This window comes from Melanotaenia boesemani, chromosome 13 (genome assembly GCF_017639745.1).
Source record: "Melanotaenia boesemani isolate fMelBoe1 chromosome 13, fMelBoe1.pri, whole genome shotgun sequence".
Lineage (NCBI taxonomy): Eukaryota > Metazoa > Chordata > Actinopteri > Atheriniformes > Melanotaeniidae > Melanotaenia > Melanotaenia boesemani.
The window spans coordinates 27244200-27262919 of record NC_055694.1 but is presented as its reverse complement, the minus strand read 5'-3'; the positions used below and the strand labels follow the sequence as shown (position 1 = coordinate 27262919).

The following is an 18720-nucleotide window of genomic DNA, read 5'->3' as shown; positions in this document are numbered from 1 at the left end:
ATCGTGCAAATGCGACCAGGAACCTGCAAAGATCAGAGGCAGGCCAGTTCCTGGAGAGTAGAAGAAGACGGCAGAAAGAGGGCCTGCGGCCATAGTACACAGGCCCCAGGGGGCCAGGGATGGTAACCCGAGAGCCGCCCACCCACCCCAACTCCCAACCTAATGCCCCAGTCAGGCACCCCAGGGACCGAGGTACAACTTCTACCACTTGCTGGGCATATACTAGCAGAAATGTGCTGAGTGAATGTAGTAAAAAAAAAATGCCTCGATGGTTACTGATATTGAGCTTTGATCTTTGAAAGTTATATGGAGAGGTTGAAAGGTGATGGTATACCTACAATCTTTGTACCCAGACACAGCTCCCCTGGAAATAATAAATGCAACGTTTCCCTTCATCTAATGTTGAGGTCACTTTAGGAAAAGTAATAAAATTTCAAGTCTGGAAAACATTTAAATTGTTTTTTCTACATTTAAACACAGTTTCAGGTCATTTTTGACTTGAAGACAACAAGAGGTGAATTCATCTTGCAAACTTGCTGTCAAACATGCACTTCTGGCTGTGCTTCCACCTGTAGCCTCAGGACACCACTCCCCTCCTTGTCTTTCTCCCTCCTCCCGGATTTATCTCACTGTCACACACATAACTGAAAGCATTCCAACATTAGGCTTTACACCCAGCTCTGGCTTCTGTGTGCATGCATGTTTTCTGGATAGTTTCATGCTGACTGTAGCAGCATGTGGGAGACAGCTCTAGTTTTGTACCTGCTATCGGCACTTGCTCAGGCTGATGAATCAGCTGTAGCCATCTCTCCTCGGAACTGCAGTCTGGAATGTATCCGACAGGTAAGATTTCTTTTATGGGGTTTGATACATACCTTGATATCTGAGGCTCACTTTTCATGGTGTAAACTTCCTGCCAACAAGACATTACATGTAACCAGTAAGTAGGGCTGCCCTGCTATTAGACATGCTTTTTCTCCTACCACGTTTATTTATTTATCTTTCTCACTGTTGTGCAGAGAAACAGCTGAAAATGTTAGAGAAGTTAGTTACATCCAGTCCATCATACTGAATGGTACTTAGTTTTTAGTCTTGTTTTTCTTTGTAATAAATCAGAAGGTTTCACTCAATCTGAGCAGGAGAAATCACACAGAAGAAGCTGCTCTAAAAGTTCACAAGCAAAAAAAAAAAATCATCAGAACAACTTTACAAAATGACAGAAAATAGTCCTGAATTTATGAATAAACCCCTGTATATTAAAAATTGAGGAGCTGTATATCCGATCAGAAAACCATGCTAAGGTGGTTTTTCAGAGAAAAGTTTTTAATTGAAGAATGCTAATCAAAACATTCTGTATCTGATTCTGGTCCTAGATGATCTTTTATTTATAGAAGTTAAATAAAAGTTATAAAAAAAAGGAACAAAAATATGTTGATGTGAATTAGCTGTCAGCAGATTGTCAATCCCAGCATCATATATAACAACTGAAGAATGTATTGTAGCCAACTGGACATTAACACATGTAGTAACTCCAAAGTTATTGTGTATTATTTATTAACTAAATCATTTATTTAGTTCAATAGTGAGTTGTCTCCTTTTATTCTCTTGGTCTCATGCTTGCTGATTGTCATCCCATGAGCTATGATTACAACATGAGTATTAATCACTCACCGGCTTGCGTGCAAATGTTTGGTTAAACATTTATGCCTGAGGGAGATACTGAAATTCTTCTTATTGTACTTTTACTATCTATTAATCTTGCACGATGAGTCTGGCTCTGAATCACTCACTTTCCACCGTTGTGACACTGGTGTAACAGGAGCGGTGCTGTAGATCCTTGACACCCCTTTAATAAATGAATACTGCTGAAGTCAAATTATAGTAAGAAAAACTAAATAACAAGTAAATATGCTGAGCAATGAAAAGTACACCTTTCAACTCTAATCATTTATCAGAACTTAATAAATCATCTGATCATCTGCAGATCCGACTCAAGGTCAGACTGTTCAGAGCGACATCTCAGACTCTAAAAACAACATGTTGAATGTTAAATTAATTACGACACTTAACAGGTAAAAAAAGACCAAACAAGTAAATCCTGTTTTGAAAGGTGACGGAGACTCTTGTCTTTAGTAAGAACATGGTGGCACAGCTTGTTTTCTAGAGTAAAATGTGAGGCATCTCTCTGCCAGCACAGCAGTAGATCTACAGCAGAATGAGTAAAAACAAAGAAAAAAGATTACAATGTCGCAGTAATACCAGACCTCAACCTGACTGAAATGTTGTGGACATGAAAGCTTACCACGAAAGAAAATGTTTATCCAAGTTATTGACAAGCTGTTTTCTTTTCACATCGATATAAAGTTGGTAAGATTTACTGTGAAGTGGTGCAAAAGTGAGTCATTCTGGTGATTCCTGTAATGTTTTATGTAACTTTATTAGATGATAAATCAGTGTAGCATCTGTGTTATAAAGATTTTCTTCTAGTCTTTGAAAAATTCCCCACAGTAGTTTGTAAAACTTCTGCTTAACTTTCTTTTTGTAGATTTTTCATACAGTTAGAAACAAGGTGAATAAATATAGGAACGTAGTCTGATACTATTTTGTGAAATTGGCATGAAAACAGATTTTCGTAAAACACTTATTCTTGAGAATTGGGACAAAACATGTCCTACATTATAAACCCATTTAGATATATAAAAAAAACAAAAATCAAGGAATCAGTCATAATTAAAATACAAAAAAGTTACATTGGAAGGAACTGTGTATACCTTTGTTACTGTTTCCCACATTTTTAAATTGTTTTGTAAAAAATTTTACTTAAATGTATGGTCTGTGGTTACAAAGCCCATATTTTATTTGTCCTCAAGAGTTCCAAGTATTGATCACTTTAAAAAAAAACTTTAGAAACTCAATAATAGTATACTTATACATCAAATTTAAAAGGGTTGTAAATGTATAAATTATTAATAAAGTGAGCATGAAACAATATTTTTCTTTAAATTCTATCAAATTCTATCAAGATCAAACTCTTGCCCTCAGTTTATGTCAACTCCATCAGATTTTTTCATCAACTTCATTAAATTAGGCAGGAGCATGGCCGGCTATGACACTGAGGGCCCATTTTGTCTCCCTGGCTGTGCTGAATGCAGCACTATCACACATGTGGTTAGTTTAAAACTTTTAAATTTTAGACAATCAGTGTCAATATTCCCACAGTCACAGCTGGGTCATGTCAACACCATCTGTTATGATTAAGTGTTTTAATCCATGGTGAGTTTATTTAAGCATTTAAGTGAGTTTTTGAAACGGTTAGCAACTTTTCAAACCAGCAAGCTGCAGTGTAGCTAGCTGTTTTTGGAGGGAAAAAATGTGCTCTTTTGTAAACTCCATCAGATTCTGTGTCTGATGGAGTTGACAAATCCTCTTATAATTTCATAATTTGGAAAAATAATATTATTTGTAAAACCTATTAAATTATATCTGAGGGTTTAGATGTACATATTTGGCATTAATTATAGCAGACAATGATGTCAACACTCCCTTGAATGGTCGTTCAGCTGCACTACATTGAAGAAGAAGCGATACATTTCTCACATAACCTCGCAAAAACGTTCCCACAAGACAAACACACCAGGTAGCTGCATATGAGAACATGATCCACTACAGATAGCTGTCCTACTTTGCAACAAAATACTGGTCTGCCAGTGTTTCAGCCCAGCTGCATTCTCTTTCCATGGTGACCCAGAGGAACAGAAAAGAAATACAAGGAGGGCAAGGAAGAAAAGACCTTTGGCTATGTTGGTGAAGGAGGAGATAGAAGAGGAGATGGAGACTGGAGATCGGGATGAGTGCCTTTGAAAGGTCCTGAGGGTCCTGTAACAGTAATCTGTTAGCAGAGGAGAGGAGAAAGACGAATACATGGAGAGAGAAGGGTAAAGAAAGGAGAAGGGCCTGTCTTCATGTCTTCATCTATGTTAGTTTGTCCTTCTGTTTTATTAAATACCATTTAAATAGAAGCATTTAGTTCAACTTTTGTAACCTTGGTCTGTTTAAAAATAAATTGGTTCATTAATCAGAAATACAAACACACTTCTTGTCAGCACCATCAGGTCTTTTGTTAACTCCGTCAGCTGTTTTTCAGGAGTCAGATGTTTTTTTTTCTTTCTTTTTCTTGAGATTGTTGTTTACATAAGGAATTTCCATTCTACAGTCTTTGTTATTCCATGAAATAGTTTTCAACATATTAAAATTAAAACCAGAATTTAGAAATGAAAATATTTGAAAACTGGGTTTTCAGAACACAGTTTTTTTTTTTAATTCTAACATATTAGCATAAAAAAAAAAAAACTTACAACACACTTAAGACCTTTAGGTTATTGTTGGGATAGAAAAATTAAAATTTGTTTATTCTAAGTGTGTCTGACAGAGTTGAAAAAAATCAAGTTCAAATGGGAAAATTTAAACAATATATATTAATATCTGGAACCTGTTCATTTACATGGTTAAATAGCAAGCACTTCTCTCTACATGACAGTGACACTTATTTAAAAATGAATTTCAAAAACCTCTGTTGTCCCACTTCTCAAGAATGCGTGATAAAGCAGCTTAAACAAAAGCTCCTCCATCTGATAATATGTTACATCATGTCATAGATCTCACAAAAAAGTTTAATTTCTCTTCGATACAAATAACAACAACCTTATATTGTGCTTATTCCACTGAGCTGCAATGTGTCTGTTTGGCATAAAGTATTTTCTGCAAATAAATATCTGTCAAAGATCCAGAAGTGTCCTTTGTATAAAGCTCCATTTACACATTCTGGATGGTAACTGCCAAAATGTCAACACTGTGCCGCAGTCATCGTTCCCACACAAAAACTGAGCTCCAACACATTTGTAACGAGGCATCATATGTACAAGGCTCAGAAACTGGCTCATCTTCTTTGAATAGTGTCCTCAAAATTTTCTGCATACATTAACTTTTGACGGTGCTATAAAGATTGATGTCGGATATACATAACTGGGCACAGATGTTTGGAAATCTAAGATCCTGGGCTGACTGATGTTTGGCTGACTGTGCAGGACATTCCTTTTGAAGAAATATGGACATTTTCCCCTATGGAACACCACAGCTCGGAAATATGAGCAGCTGGTTTGGTTTAGATCTGGCTTTTTAGATGAAATTGATTATGATGGATATATATTTTTTTGTTTTTGGTGGGCAGTAAATTCTCTGAAACAGCAACATAAAATTGTGCAACCCAGCAGAGTTGGAGTATGCAATTAATTATGCTTACGCTAATTTAAAAAAAAAAAAAAAAAAAAAAAAAAAAAATCAAAGCAGAAAAGTGAGAAAAACAAAGGAAAAAACTACTAAATTTTAAAATTCACCAGGCTCCACGATGACTGTTGGCAAAACAAAGCATTAAATTTTGGGGGAAAATGTCAGCATGCGTGACTTATTATACCACTGCTGAAGTTCATTTCCAACCCATTTAAATATCACAGTGGAATCGGGACCTCTTTAGACCAGGTCCAGTTCAAAGCTGGATGAGATTATCCTATACATACAGGATAGACTCTCCTGATATATTAAACATTTTTTGTGATATATTAAACCTTTTTTGTTGTTACACATGGACTCCAGGGAGACAAGGGAATGTTACCGACACTTTATTATTGAACAGAACTCAAAACAAGAATTATACTGATACCGATCAGAAGAGGTAACGGGGTTGAAGAGGCCAGGAACGGAGAGGGAGCGAGTTCAATAGGAGTGTGGTTTAAGGTCCGACAGGGAGTGATTGTCGGTGCTGGAGTATATGAGGACTGGTGAAACAATGGAAGACAGGTGTGGCAGGTTGACTTGATTATGATGAGCGGATCTGGAACTGGTGTGGAGGATCAGGGACGTGAGGAGTGACTGGAGGAGCGGCAGGACAGGGGAGTGCTGGAGGAGTGGCAGGACAGACTGTAACATTTGTGATATATTAAACCTTTGTTGTGTTTCTGAAAATAGAAAAAGGGCTATTTTTATGCTGTTTTGGGGACAGAGTTGTTGACCATGTCCAGTTTAAAAGATGTAGATTGGTCAAAAATGGACTTATTACACTTTATAAATCAATTAAAAACTTAAAGTTTCTTTCCTACTTACGCATCCTTTGAGACATAAACACATTTTCATCTGTGAGTGGATCCAGTGGCCTCGGGTACCGCAATGACTGCTACAGGCAGGGGCAAAAATCCCATTTCACTTTTTGGGGAGGACAATAACAGTAAAATTTTAGAGAGTAATTCCTGGGGGGATGTGAAATAATTGCTCTCCCTTTCTCTCTTACTCAATTGCAATTGCAGTTTTTAGCCCTCAGCATATTAGGTAAAGTTATTAAAACTAATTAAAGTAATTGTTCTGTATTTGTCCATATTCTATATTCTGTATGCAGACTTTTCTATGTTCAACTAGCAATATCAACCATTTACTAGGTGGAAGGTGGCATCCATGTTAGGTTAGGTAAAAAGGTCCCTTATAAGTGGGACTGTGTGTCTAAATGCCTGTATAAATAAAGTTAATCTTAAATAATAATTAATAGTAACAATACACTTTTATGACCACATCTAACAGAATATCCATCAATATCATTTACAAGATATTCAAGCTCAAGATAAGTTCCACAGCTATAAAGGAAATACCTTCTAGAATAATCCAATAACATCAAAATATTCTTTAAAATATATATATATTTATTGTGTCGGCAAACAAGAATACAAAATATTACAACTATTTAAAATACTTATATTTCAAAATCTCTCTAGCAACATTACGTTACGTTTTTTGAAATACCGTAACTGCACCCGTTTATGCTATCAACATAATTCTGTGGGCTTCCCGACCTCCCGCACCACTGCAGTTTCCTGCTGCAGCACACCTGATGGTTTAACATACTTGGTCAAAACTTAATAAGCTGTTGAATGAAGCTTTGTAATTTGAATCAGGTGTGTTGGATAAGGGAGACATGTAAAAACTGCAGGATTGTGGCCCTTGAGGACTGGAGCCGGACACCCCTGATTTAGACTCATTGGGAAAGTGGTGATTAAGGTTATATACAGTGTCCTTGACATGCTTGAACAGATCACAGGCAAAGTTAAATGGCCACTGTCTGATTTCACCATCACTCTCTCCTCTGCAGGGTAGACCTGCATGTGATTACTGCAGAGTAACTGGGGATGATCTCAAAGAAGCTCTGGGTTTTAACCCAAAGTTTGGAAGTAAGTAAAGGTCTTCACTGCATTGCATGTGTGACTGATTATACTGAAACTCAAAACACAAAATCATCATAATCTTCTTTTTCCTGCATGATCAAAGCTTAAATCTCTGCTTTGCAGAATTAGCAAATGAATGTTTGTCACATTTTGATTTGATTTTCAAAGCATGAAGAACAAATACAGAAAAAAAAGAAGGTCCAGTGAAACTGCTCAAACTTCAGCTGCATTCTGCAACCAGTGGAAAATATTCAGCGTTAACATAATTTTAGTGTGCAGAAATCAGCAAGTTTGTCTTACAGAGTTGTAACTGAAGCATGTATGATGACTGGTCTTAATTAAACCACCTCCTTTCCTTTTTACTTTAATCCGCTCTGACAAATTTTAACCCACCAAGTAGATCTAAAACACTTAAACATGATTGCTGATGTTATTCCTTGTCAGGTTGTATACCATGGCCTTGTTTGGAGCTGCTAGGAGATGACCCAAAAATATGCCAGCACTACGTCCAAGCACCAGATGATGTGAAAATTGAGTTTGTTCTTGAGCCAAACCCTGAATCTGACACCATCATTGTTTCCTGGAAGCCTAGTTATTACGGTATGTTGTTGCCCATCTAATTGACACCAACTGAAGAACAGCATCTGTTTCTAGTTCTTGTAAGGTCACCCAGGATACAAAACTATTATCATTCTCCGGTTATTCATTTCATTGAGGTAGAGTGTCTCTCCCCTGAGCTTAATTCTGTTTGAGATTTTTTTCTATTTTACTTTAGGTCTCTATAATATTCACCATAAGGAGGAAAATATCCCATTTCATAAAATATTGCATGTTCAAAATGTATATAATTGTGATTGAAAGGCAAGATTTCAAACAATCTGGAGCTACTTAACTTCCCAGAAGGTTTTAATCTTATATTGTTTCTTCACAAGCTGAGAAGTGAAAGTGTTAGTGGAAAGTAACAATCTGAAAATCCTCCATTTACAATCAATAAATGGGTTTTAGTAAGCCTTTTTTTAAAGGAGGGATGAGCCTAATAAGTTGAAAACAGATTTCAAACCCCTGTTTTCTGACTTCAGTCTACTTTTTAAGTAGAGTAAAAACTTTAAGCAAACATTTAGCTTTTTAAAGGCAGTAACTATTATTGCCCACACATGTTAAAGGAATTCTTTGCACAATTTTTCGTTATCCAGATATCTGTAGGGAACAGATGCCTGCAGACAGGCAGTGTGTTCAGCAAATAGTTTCCACATTAAGCATTGTGAAGGTGCTTGGACTAGAAAAACAAGAAAGTAGCTGTTTTTGATGCTGACAAATCTCTGTCTTTGCTGTGTTTGCTGCAGGCATCGCCTTCCTGCGAGGCTTTCAGGTGACCCTTCAGGCTTTGGGAGGTTCCCGTGTTGCCTGTCAGCTATTTCTCTTCCACCGTAACATCTCCCTCCCAGCTTCGCATGCCCAAATGGTAAGAATGTTTCATCTAGACCATTATCTGTGTGGTACGCTTTTATTATGATGAAAGCTCACATGGTTTTGTGTACAAAAATGTTCTCACCTCTTTTTAGACTGTTGGAAAAATGTGAAAGTTTAAATTTAAAGGTCTATTTCTCTCATCTTTTAACCAGTGAGCCAGTAAACTTTTTGATTAAATTCTCATAATCTTAATAATATAATCAACTGTACAACTTGTACCATGTTGTTAGTGGAAACATTTTATGCTGAATTCTAAGACTGTGTGTCAGAAGAAGATGAAATGGATGGATTTCAGACTCCAGAGTGGTGGTACACTGTTGTATTTTTTATTTTTTTTAACTTCAGTGTTTTCCTCATGGGGGCCTTGCACTTCGGGAGCTACCCCTGCTCTTACTGTGGGGTAGTTGCCATGGTGACTGTCCCTGTCCCAGTGGATGGGGCCCGGCCTGCACTGCAGCCTTATGGTTGTGGTGTGGGCACGATCTGCCTGGGTCTAGGTGGTTTCCTGTGGTGATGGCCTCTGTGGTCATGGTTGGGGTGGCTCTTGGTGTGGAAGGATATCGTTTCCTCACCTTGTGCCAAGACATGTCATATATTTTTAGAGACAGCTTGTTTTAGACGGGGGAGGGATTCTATATCCATTTAATCTGTGTGTGTGTGAGAGAGAGCATGTTAAGGTGTGTGTGTGCTTTTATTTGTTTTTGTGATAAACTTTGGTGTGTGACTACTGGTGTTTTTAAGATGCAAAAACTGTTGTTTTGTATTACATGAACCACGTTGTGCTGCAATCCTGCATGAAAAGTGCTATATAAATAAAGTTTGATTGATTGATTTGCAGCAATACCTCCACTAGTATGACCCGAACAGAGGAACTGCAAAGAGAGAAATGGTGTCCTAGATGAGTACCACAAAACAAAACATCAAAAATTTGCAGATGGATTGAAATTCTTGGCTACAAAGATATATATTTAGAGAGTAACAAGGTACAAAATGTCATTCCAAGAACATCTCAACAACTATCAGTTGTGTTTTGTGCTATGTGCAGTTAGTGATCTAGAGGACCATCCCAGGATCAATATTTCCAAAGCACAAACAAAGCCAGCAGACAGATTTCAGCAGTCAGTGTTAGTGGTAGTGTCACTCTGACTTTTGTGGTGGTGTTGCAAAGAAAAGGAAGAAGAAACCTGTTTGGACTAAGAAACACAATGAGAGCACATTAGAGCTAGAGTGGAACATTGGTTTTTGATCTGAGGGGATAATTGGTTCCCATTGGTTACCAGTCATCCCACCTACAAGAGCACAACGGTGCACCTCTATTTTTATTTGTCTCTAATGTCAAACTCAAGTGCCCAAAGTAGCAAAAACATATTTCAAACTTTCCTGTTAATCAACTGTTATAGGACACTGTACAAGTGAGCGTATGCAAATGGGAACGAATTTCTCGAAATTAGGCTTTCATACTGTAGACTGATTTTATAACTCTTATATCAGCTTATAAAAGTCAGCTGTCTGTGTTTAAATTAAACCAATTCACTATTACTTCTACATGATGCAGGTATACAAGTCAGACCCATTCCCCAGCCTCTCACTGGGAACCCAGTATGCTGTTACAGTCATGGCTCTGCCAGTGCCCGAGGAGTGGGAAAAGTTCTACCACAGCAAGATCTTTTCTACTCGCAGTAAGACCCAGTAAAGTTCTCAGCTCAGCAGAGAATCTGAAGTTGCTTCAGGGTGACATCTAGAATTAAATCCCTGTCTGTTGGTTTTTCATGAAGTATCAGATCTGACATGTCATCTCTTGTCTGCTGTCTGAACGTTACACTTTTCTTCATGTATCTTTAAGAATGAAAACAGTATTGACGTTGTAGTTGCATGTTTACTGCTTTGCAGCATGTGCAGAGAAGAACGGCTTTGAGCAGTGCAAACAAGGTGAGAGAAGCTTCTTATAGCTCTTATATTTAGTTGACTCTGATGCAGTAATATCAAGACCGGTTCTACATCTGAGTGTGTTACATGGCTTGGCTGCAGACTGGTACCCAACATATGTTGAGGTTCAGCAGGAAGGAACTGCCATTACTGTGACCTTTAACCTGGCTCCTCCAAACCTGGGCATCCGAAGTTACTTCTCACTGTGTTACGCAAATGGCATAAAGAGCTACACAGACATAACTCCTGTAAGTGCTCTCTTCCTCTAAATTGTTTTATTCTGTGAATAAATGCGTGTGTTATGTTACTTTGACTCTACAATGGCAACAACTAACTCCACCTCTTTCCCAAAACACAGAAGATTTCATTTAATCAAAAAACGCTTTTGATTTCTAACTGGATCGAACCCAAGTCATTTGAAACACGCTGATGTATTTTTCTTGTTTATGGCACACATTACTCTCCTCCACCCCATAAACTAAGAACACGTGCATCTTTTATTGAGCAGTTGTTTTATACAGCCTGCTTAATGCCGCCGTTGGCATCTGGTTTGTAGCCTTTAAAGCACTGATACTCACTTCGGTCCTACGAGGGCCGCAATCCAGCAGGTTTTCCATGTATCCCTGCACCAACACACCTGAGTCAAATAAGGTGGCTCTAACAGCCAATCAGGTTCTACACAATGACTCATTAATTTGACTCAGGTGTGTTGGTGCAGCGATACATGGAAAACCTGCTGGATTGCGGCCCTTGTAGGACCGTAGTGAGTATCAGTGCTTTAAAGGAAAGGCAGATAAAGGTTATATAACAGCTTTGGGGAGTTTAAGGCCATAGACTGGGTCCAAATTAAATATAAATATAAATAAATATTATCCCCCAGTGGAAATTAGTTTCACAGCCAGTAGGAACAAACATTTATAAACACATGATAACAGGTTATTGCTGCAGGGAAAAATTAATTTTCTAGACTGTTAGTCCTGCATTTTCTGCAGCGATATCTACGTCTGGAATGAAGCAACCTGAGCTCTCGGTGTAGTGGATGGTCTGAATCTGCCATGACTGTTTTCACTAACTTCATCTTGTGCAGATCTGTGAGGTCATTTAGGGCTGTGCCAGCAATTTTATAGCACAAACACTTGACAAGCAGTTTGTCTCTGTTCTTACATGTTAAAACATCAACCCAGCAGATAAAGTTAAATGTTCATTAACAAATGAAAACAAGAATAAAACATTCTCATAAAAGTAGAATTCATATTAAAGCCTCAGGCAACCCAATGACTATGTATTCACAGAGGAGAATTCTTATAAAGTGAATCCATATGGGCCTCATAAGTCCATCTGTCATCAAACAAAGTTTTCGGCTACTTATCCTGGTTCACCACTTAACCACAGCTTAGCTAACTGTGCTGTATTTTTAAATCAATAATCATCGCCTTTGTCTTCAAAACAATTATGCTTAAGGAGGACTGGCACTAGTCAGTGAAATCCCTCATGATTGACATGCGATCAGGGTCAACACAGCTGGGGAGGAACAGGATGAGTCATCTGTAAACTTTACTATAAGATGCTGTGGATGCTGGCTGGGACAATCATTGGTGCACAGAATGAATGAAAGGGGCAAAACAACAGAGTCCTGAAGAGAACCAGCAGAGAAGAGGAGGACATTAGAGAAAACTACATTAACTCCCACCTGCTGAAAAGTCCATTAGCCAACCTATGAGGCCGGAGTCAATACTATAAAAATACGCTAAACGGGGCTGAATAAAATTTAAAGCAGATAAAAAATCAATACAAAGTTACCCTCTAGATGCATGAAAATCCTTATTTAAAAGTGTTCCTGTTGCATCTTCCACCCCCTGCCTGACCTAAATACAACATCTAGACTAGTCAAAGTTGGACTAGATTATATAATAAAAACTATTCTTGATGGAATTTGTTGGTTTCCTCAGAGAGGCAATTTTTTTATTAACTGACTTATATAAGACAAAAATTTATTTGTGTGTTACTACAGCTCAGCTACAGAAAAACAGAGCAAGAAAAGCAGATTAACAAAATATAAAATACAAATCCAATTAAATTAAAACTATATACCACAGTAACTGGTGTTCTGTGTACAAGCATACACAGTGTGCATTATGGAGGAAGGGTTATATAGATGGATAGATAATATCTGTCAATATGTATGGACATACATACTGTATATACACACATACACATATATCTACCCGTACACATACGTATACGGTATATTCATACACTTACACATGTATACATATTTTCACATATATACGCACACTTACATAACTGTCAACACACATACGAGGTGCATTATGTGTGTGTGAAATGGTGACAGTGGAGGTGAAGTGCCCAAGTGACATGAACGTAGTTATTACTGTTATTATTATGAATTGGACTTGTGCAGATCATATTATGGATTTGTTTTAATTGGATTATAATTAGACTGATTTTAGTTATTTCTTTAAATCTCTCTAATCTTTAAAAGTGTTGTGGAATCATTTGTGATGTTTTGGTGCTTTGCAAGTAATGCTGAAATAAACAGAATTTAACAACTGTTGTAGGTTTAAAAAAATATGGAATAAACTATTTTATATAACCAAAGATGTAATTAGACTGACCCTTTCTTTAGTTTTTTTTGTGGGGAGGCTTGGCTTGTTTTTTAAAAAAAAGAATTAAGGATTCACATATTGCAGAGTGTTCAAAATAGTCTCCCACGTGTGAGATAAGCTAGTCTAGATTTGCTCAACAGTAAATCTTCTGGCTTCAAGTTGGCCTGTTTTCAGTGTTTAGGTTGGCTGGGTTTCAATATGGCAGAGAAATATTTGAAGCCAATGTCAGCATTAGGTGTGGGTGTGCATTGAGTGGTGATGGGAAACAGAAAAACCATCAGTCATTTTGAAGCTTTGGTTTTAAAGGGAAATTATTGTATACTGACCCTTTATCTAAACTTGGTAACTTTATTAACTTCTATTTTTACTTCCTTAGAATTCCTCCAAAAACAAAACTCACCACAGCTATCAGCTGAGTGGCCTTCAAGAGGGAACCAACTACACTTGTGTGGTAAAATGAAAGAAGATTCTCACCTGTGACTGATTACAAAGTTTATGGAGCTACACCTGGATTTTTTTTTCCAAACTGATTTCACTGGAGAGCATATTATACCTACCAAATGTGGCTGTTTGGAGAAGATTTTAAAAATTTTACATTTTCCACAAACATTTGTCTTTGCCTACACAAAGGTGCTGCTCGTATAATTAGTATTAGTTCAGCTAATAATTTTCAACCTTAAATTGTGACACATCCATCGATTCCAGGCTGTAAAACCTTGTTGAGATGCCCTTAAGAGGCTAAAGAATCAGCTGATTATTATTTCATCAAGCTATAATTTCCAATGTCATGAATGCACTTTTGTGCTCAAGCTTTTTCTTGTGTTATAGATAGCAGCTAATGAAGTGGATGCTGTGAGGAAAACATTTAATGTTCATGTCAAGAGCATCCAGAAAGGTAGGGGAGACTGTTTTTATTTCTTCTTGTTCACCATCATAATAAATTATAAGAGTTGCCAAGCTTTATGCTGTGGATATATAACACATTTCTACATTAAGTATGTGTAGCAGTCTTCATATAGTCTAGTATGTAACCAGTATGTGACTAGTGCAACCAGACTTTCACCCTGACAGCATTTTAAAGATGTGCCAACATGAAAGTATCTTACAGCTGTGTACTTTATGGTGATTTGATTGAAGCAACTCCTGAAAAGAGTGTTTAGATGTCTAAGAAAAGCTCTAGAGTAAATAAAAGTCTGGGGAGCTCGCCACGTGATTAGCAAGTTGCTCTAGTATGAGCAGGTATCCACCTGATCTCACATCCAGCTTAAAAGACATCCAGAATACCAAACTCTTTCAATAGTCCACAGCTGATGGGCAACATCACTATCACCCTGTTGTGGTAAAATGGACTACTTGTGTAGATTTACTGGTTTTGAAGTGCTTTACAATGTAAAAATAATCTATACATCTGTTTTTGCTGTTTATACATTTAGTTAATCATTGAAACTGTTACATAACAGTGATACAATGATGGCAGTTATGGGGTTCAGGGCATGTCTACATGTGCACTTCAGGGTCCAGGGTTCAAACCATCAACTTTGCAGTAAGCAGGCCACCTGCTCTAACTTCACAGCAACATCTAGTGGATATGATCATTTTTTAAACAAACTGAAATCTCACATTTTTAAATGTTGGCCGGTATTTTGCATACTTTAGAGCCTAAAGCAGTTCCCATGCTTCTTATCTGAAAATATACATGACACTTCCAATGTTCAGCCAAAAGAGAACTCGTATTTATTTTCTTTTTATCGAAATACAATCATAAATAATCATTTAAAAATAAAGGTTGACAGACGCTTCTTATTAGACTGTAATAAGGAGAGATGGGCTAGTTAAACCTCCCACAGTGTCAGTCTCCAAAGGTAGCATGTCCTCTCCCAATACCCCGTGTTTCTGGGGTCTTGTTTTCCCCAGCTCTATTACGGGAAACTAAAATAATTGTTTTCCAGCTTTGGAAATATTGGCTTTGGAAAAGCATGCTGCTGTTTGAAGTAATCAATGTCAATACAGAGTTCATGACCAGAGCAATCAAATTTATTTCTCAGCAGTTACACTCCAAGGCACAAAAAGATGGCTCTAACTGTGATATTAAAGCACTTTAATCCAAAAGACACTAAGAGAAACACACAACCCCATTTAAACACAAATTTTGAGTCAAAACAGATGAAGAACTTTGGGTGCAACTACCTCTGTTGTGGATCTGATTTATCTCAGCAGTTAAGTTCCAAGACACAGATATGTACACCCAAAACTCAAAAAATGGATGTTACCCACCCAAAAGTGTGTAAATGAAGTGGACTTCCTGGTTTTATCATGTGCTCAACATGGCAGTCCTGAGACTCCAGCAAGCACAGACAGATTCAATTAGTCTAATTTACCCTGAACCTCAGATCTCCCCTGAAATGCAACGAACACAGGACTGGAATAATCTTTTAGCTCCTGGAAAAAAAGCTTTAAAATTCTGCATTCCATAACTTGAAATTCACCTTCTGTTAGCTTCGAAGTTCTGATCACTTAGAGTGAGAGGGCAGCAAGATGAACACAGAAAACAACATCTGTTTTAGAAGATGTGTGATGAGATTTGCTCTTATTCAGGCATAAAAGACATCATTTGCAAGGAGACAGCAAACTATAAAGCTTGTTTCATATCATGCAAGCACAGGAATTTCAATCTCTTAAAGTTGTCATTTACTTTTGGAATGCATTAGTGCAATGATTCCCAACCTATTTTGCTTGAGGACCCCCTTCATGTGTAGTGAAGATGTGGTAAAATAGTTGAGAGGTAAAAAGAGCTCCAGACCCCAGCTTGTTGAATAACAAAAACTGGTTTATTACAAAAATGACATCTTAAACAGATCTGTGTGTCTGTGAGGTCTCCGGCCAATTTCAAGAATCCCACTGAACATTCATACCAGTGGACTTACATATGTTCACAAACAAAGAACATTCCTGAGTTCACCTCTGACACCTCCTCGGAGGCTAACCTTCCCTTGGGCTAACATAAACTTATGGAGCGTTTCCTGTGGGTAATAATAAAAATTGTCTTTGCTGAGTTCAAGGGATACTTTCTACTCTGAAGGTCGTTGTGGTTGCTAGATCCATGTGATACATAAATTTGCTCTTATATCTAAATGTAATTAAAATACCTACATAATGCTAATAATTAGACACTACACGTGTAAATACTAAAAAGCCGTCGACCCCCTGCTCCATCCCGTGCTGAAATCAAGCTTGGTTTTATGCTTTCTTAAGTGAAATTCTGACCATAAATAATGTTTTCTGGCCAAGTCCTGTCCTTTTAATAAAGCCAAAAACAAAATTTTATCCTTTTTTCTTAAAATAAGGACAATGTGTGGACATTAATCACAACTGTTCTAAATTTTCAAAGTCTCAGGACCCCTTGTGCCCTTTAGGGGGCTCCAGGTTGTGTACAACGCACAAACACCAGAAACCAACTTGTCAAACAGGAAAATGTTGATCAGTTTGCACACAAGGATCCAAAAACCATTCATTTGCTAATTTAAAAAAAATGCCGGTCTATCTATAATTAATCTATAATATCGCTTTGATCTTTAATTAAAACTTCTCCATCCTCAGAGAATTCCTCTGCCACTCCCTCCTTGGCAGTGGTGCTTCCTGTGAGTCTGGTTTTGGTCGTTATTCTTGGACTGTTACTGGCAGCTCTCATCTGTTGGAGGCCCAAATTGCAAAAGAAGATACTTGGCTTAAAACCAGGTGCTAGTAAAAACCAAACTATATTTAGTCACATTTGTCATTGCTTAAGGCTTACAGGATTTAAAGACTCATCGTTTTGTTACTTTTATGCCTTTTGAAAAATACTATTTCGTGACCTGCAGTGTAAAATGGTATCACATTTCTTTCCTTGTCATCTTTGTAGATTTTATTTGGCAACACGAACAGGGTGTGACTCAGGAGGAAATGGTATCATTACCTGGACAGAAGCTGACTCCTCCTCGTCTTCTGATTTGCTATAGTAACCATGATGGCCCCTCTCATGTCAAATCAGTCATGCAGTTAGGAGCCTTCATACAGCAGCACATGGCCACTCAGGTACTGGACGTGTTTTTCAAATTTGCAGCCTAGGTTCTGTATTTACTGCAACATTTGCTATATTTAGTTTATGGACTATTTTGTGTTTTACTGGATCCTTTTGTCATGTGGATTTTGCTGTGTGTCTTCTCAGGTGTGCTTGGACCTTTGGGATTCTCTGAGTGTGGCTGAGGAGGGCTATATGGCTTGGCACTGTCGGCAGATCCAGGAAAGCAATTTTGTCCTGGTGATATGTTCTCCAGGGCTAAAGCAACGACCTGAGACTCCAGATCCAGAGGGGGAGGATGAAGAAGTACTTAACTTAAGGTCAAATGCTTACAGCTCTGAAGCAGTCATCCAACTTATTGGAGAAGAGGTGGGCCGAGCCAAAGCCAGAGGCCAGGATCTATCCAAATACATGTCAGCCATCTTTGAGTACTCTGAGGAAACAGACATCCCAACTGAGCTGAGGCTAGTTTCTCATTACACGCTGATGAGGGATCTGCCACTGCTCTTCTCCCACCTTCATGGAGTGGCACTGCACAGGCCAGGGTGTTACCTGAAGATAAACCACATCACAGAGGAGGGCTTTGTTAAGGTGCCAGCTGGAGCTGCTCTGCAGTGGGCCATCCATGAGGTTGGGTTGACCATGAAGGCAAAAATGCAGCATACTGCAGAGGGAGGAGATTAAACTATGAAGGAGGGGATCTACTGTATATCCTCTAATATAATGGTAGTTCTCAGTTTCAAATGGGAGATTCATTGGTAGACAGACATTTTGACCAGAATCACTTCTGAAGGGTGACAAATATGTATTAAGCCCGAGCTGGTTTGGCCCATAATCAGTTAGCCAGCTAACTACCTGTGGTTCAGTTTTTCTACAGTGGCAGTAACTATGCACATGTGTGTAACACACTAAATGCATTCAGTAATATGTGATGTGTCTTATGAAAAAGCCAAATATTTTCATGTAATGTCGTGTAAAAAGCTGCTATGATTTTAAGCACTACCCAAACGTATACCAGTAGTATGCAGTTATTCTTTGAGAATGTTTACCTCAAGGTACTGACCATATATGTGTGTGTCTGTGTTTATATATATATCTATATATATCTATATATAGATGTATATAGATATATGTAACGCTTTATTTATTTGTATGCATGCTTCATATAGTCTACATAAGAAAAAAAAGTGATTCAATCCTCATTCAAGTGTGGTTATATTTTTGTTATTTTCATAATTTTTTGTAAAATATACAGTCATTTGTGCACTAACCATCAAATAAAGCTATGCTGCTGAAACTGTCTTTAAGTTTCTGACTCTAAATGTTGCCAGACTTTTATTAAAAACTAAGGTACTTCCCCCTCATTCCCTCAGTTTTT

The 18720-nt window shown here is 37.8% G+C and overlaps 1 protein-coding gene across 1 annotated transcript; it reads left to right on the top strand.

Annotated features, from left to right (window-relative positions):
- The first annotated feature begins 499 nt into the window (after nucleotides 1–499).
- On the top strand, nucleotides 500–18638 carry si:ch211-207e14.4 (interleukin-17 receptor D). The gene is made up of 12 exons (XM_042003817.1): nucleotides 500–843; nucleotides 7190–7268; nucleotides 7707–7862; nucleotides 8606–8724; nucleotides 10288–10411; nucleotides 10623–10661; nucleotides 10761–10906; nucleotides 13662–13736; nucleotides 14114–14180; nucleotides 16883–17020; nucleotides 17184–17356; nucleotides 17490–18638. Exons 1-12 carry the CDS (start codon nucleotides 736–738, stop codon nucleotides 18024–18026), a joined length of 1761 nt encoding a protein of 586 aa, XP_041859751.1. The 5' UTR covers nucleotides 500–735; the 3' UTR covers nucleotides 18027–18638.
- Nucleotides 18639–18720: the final 82 nt, after the last annotated feature.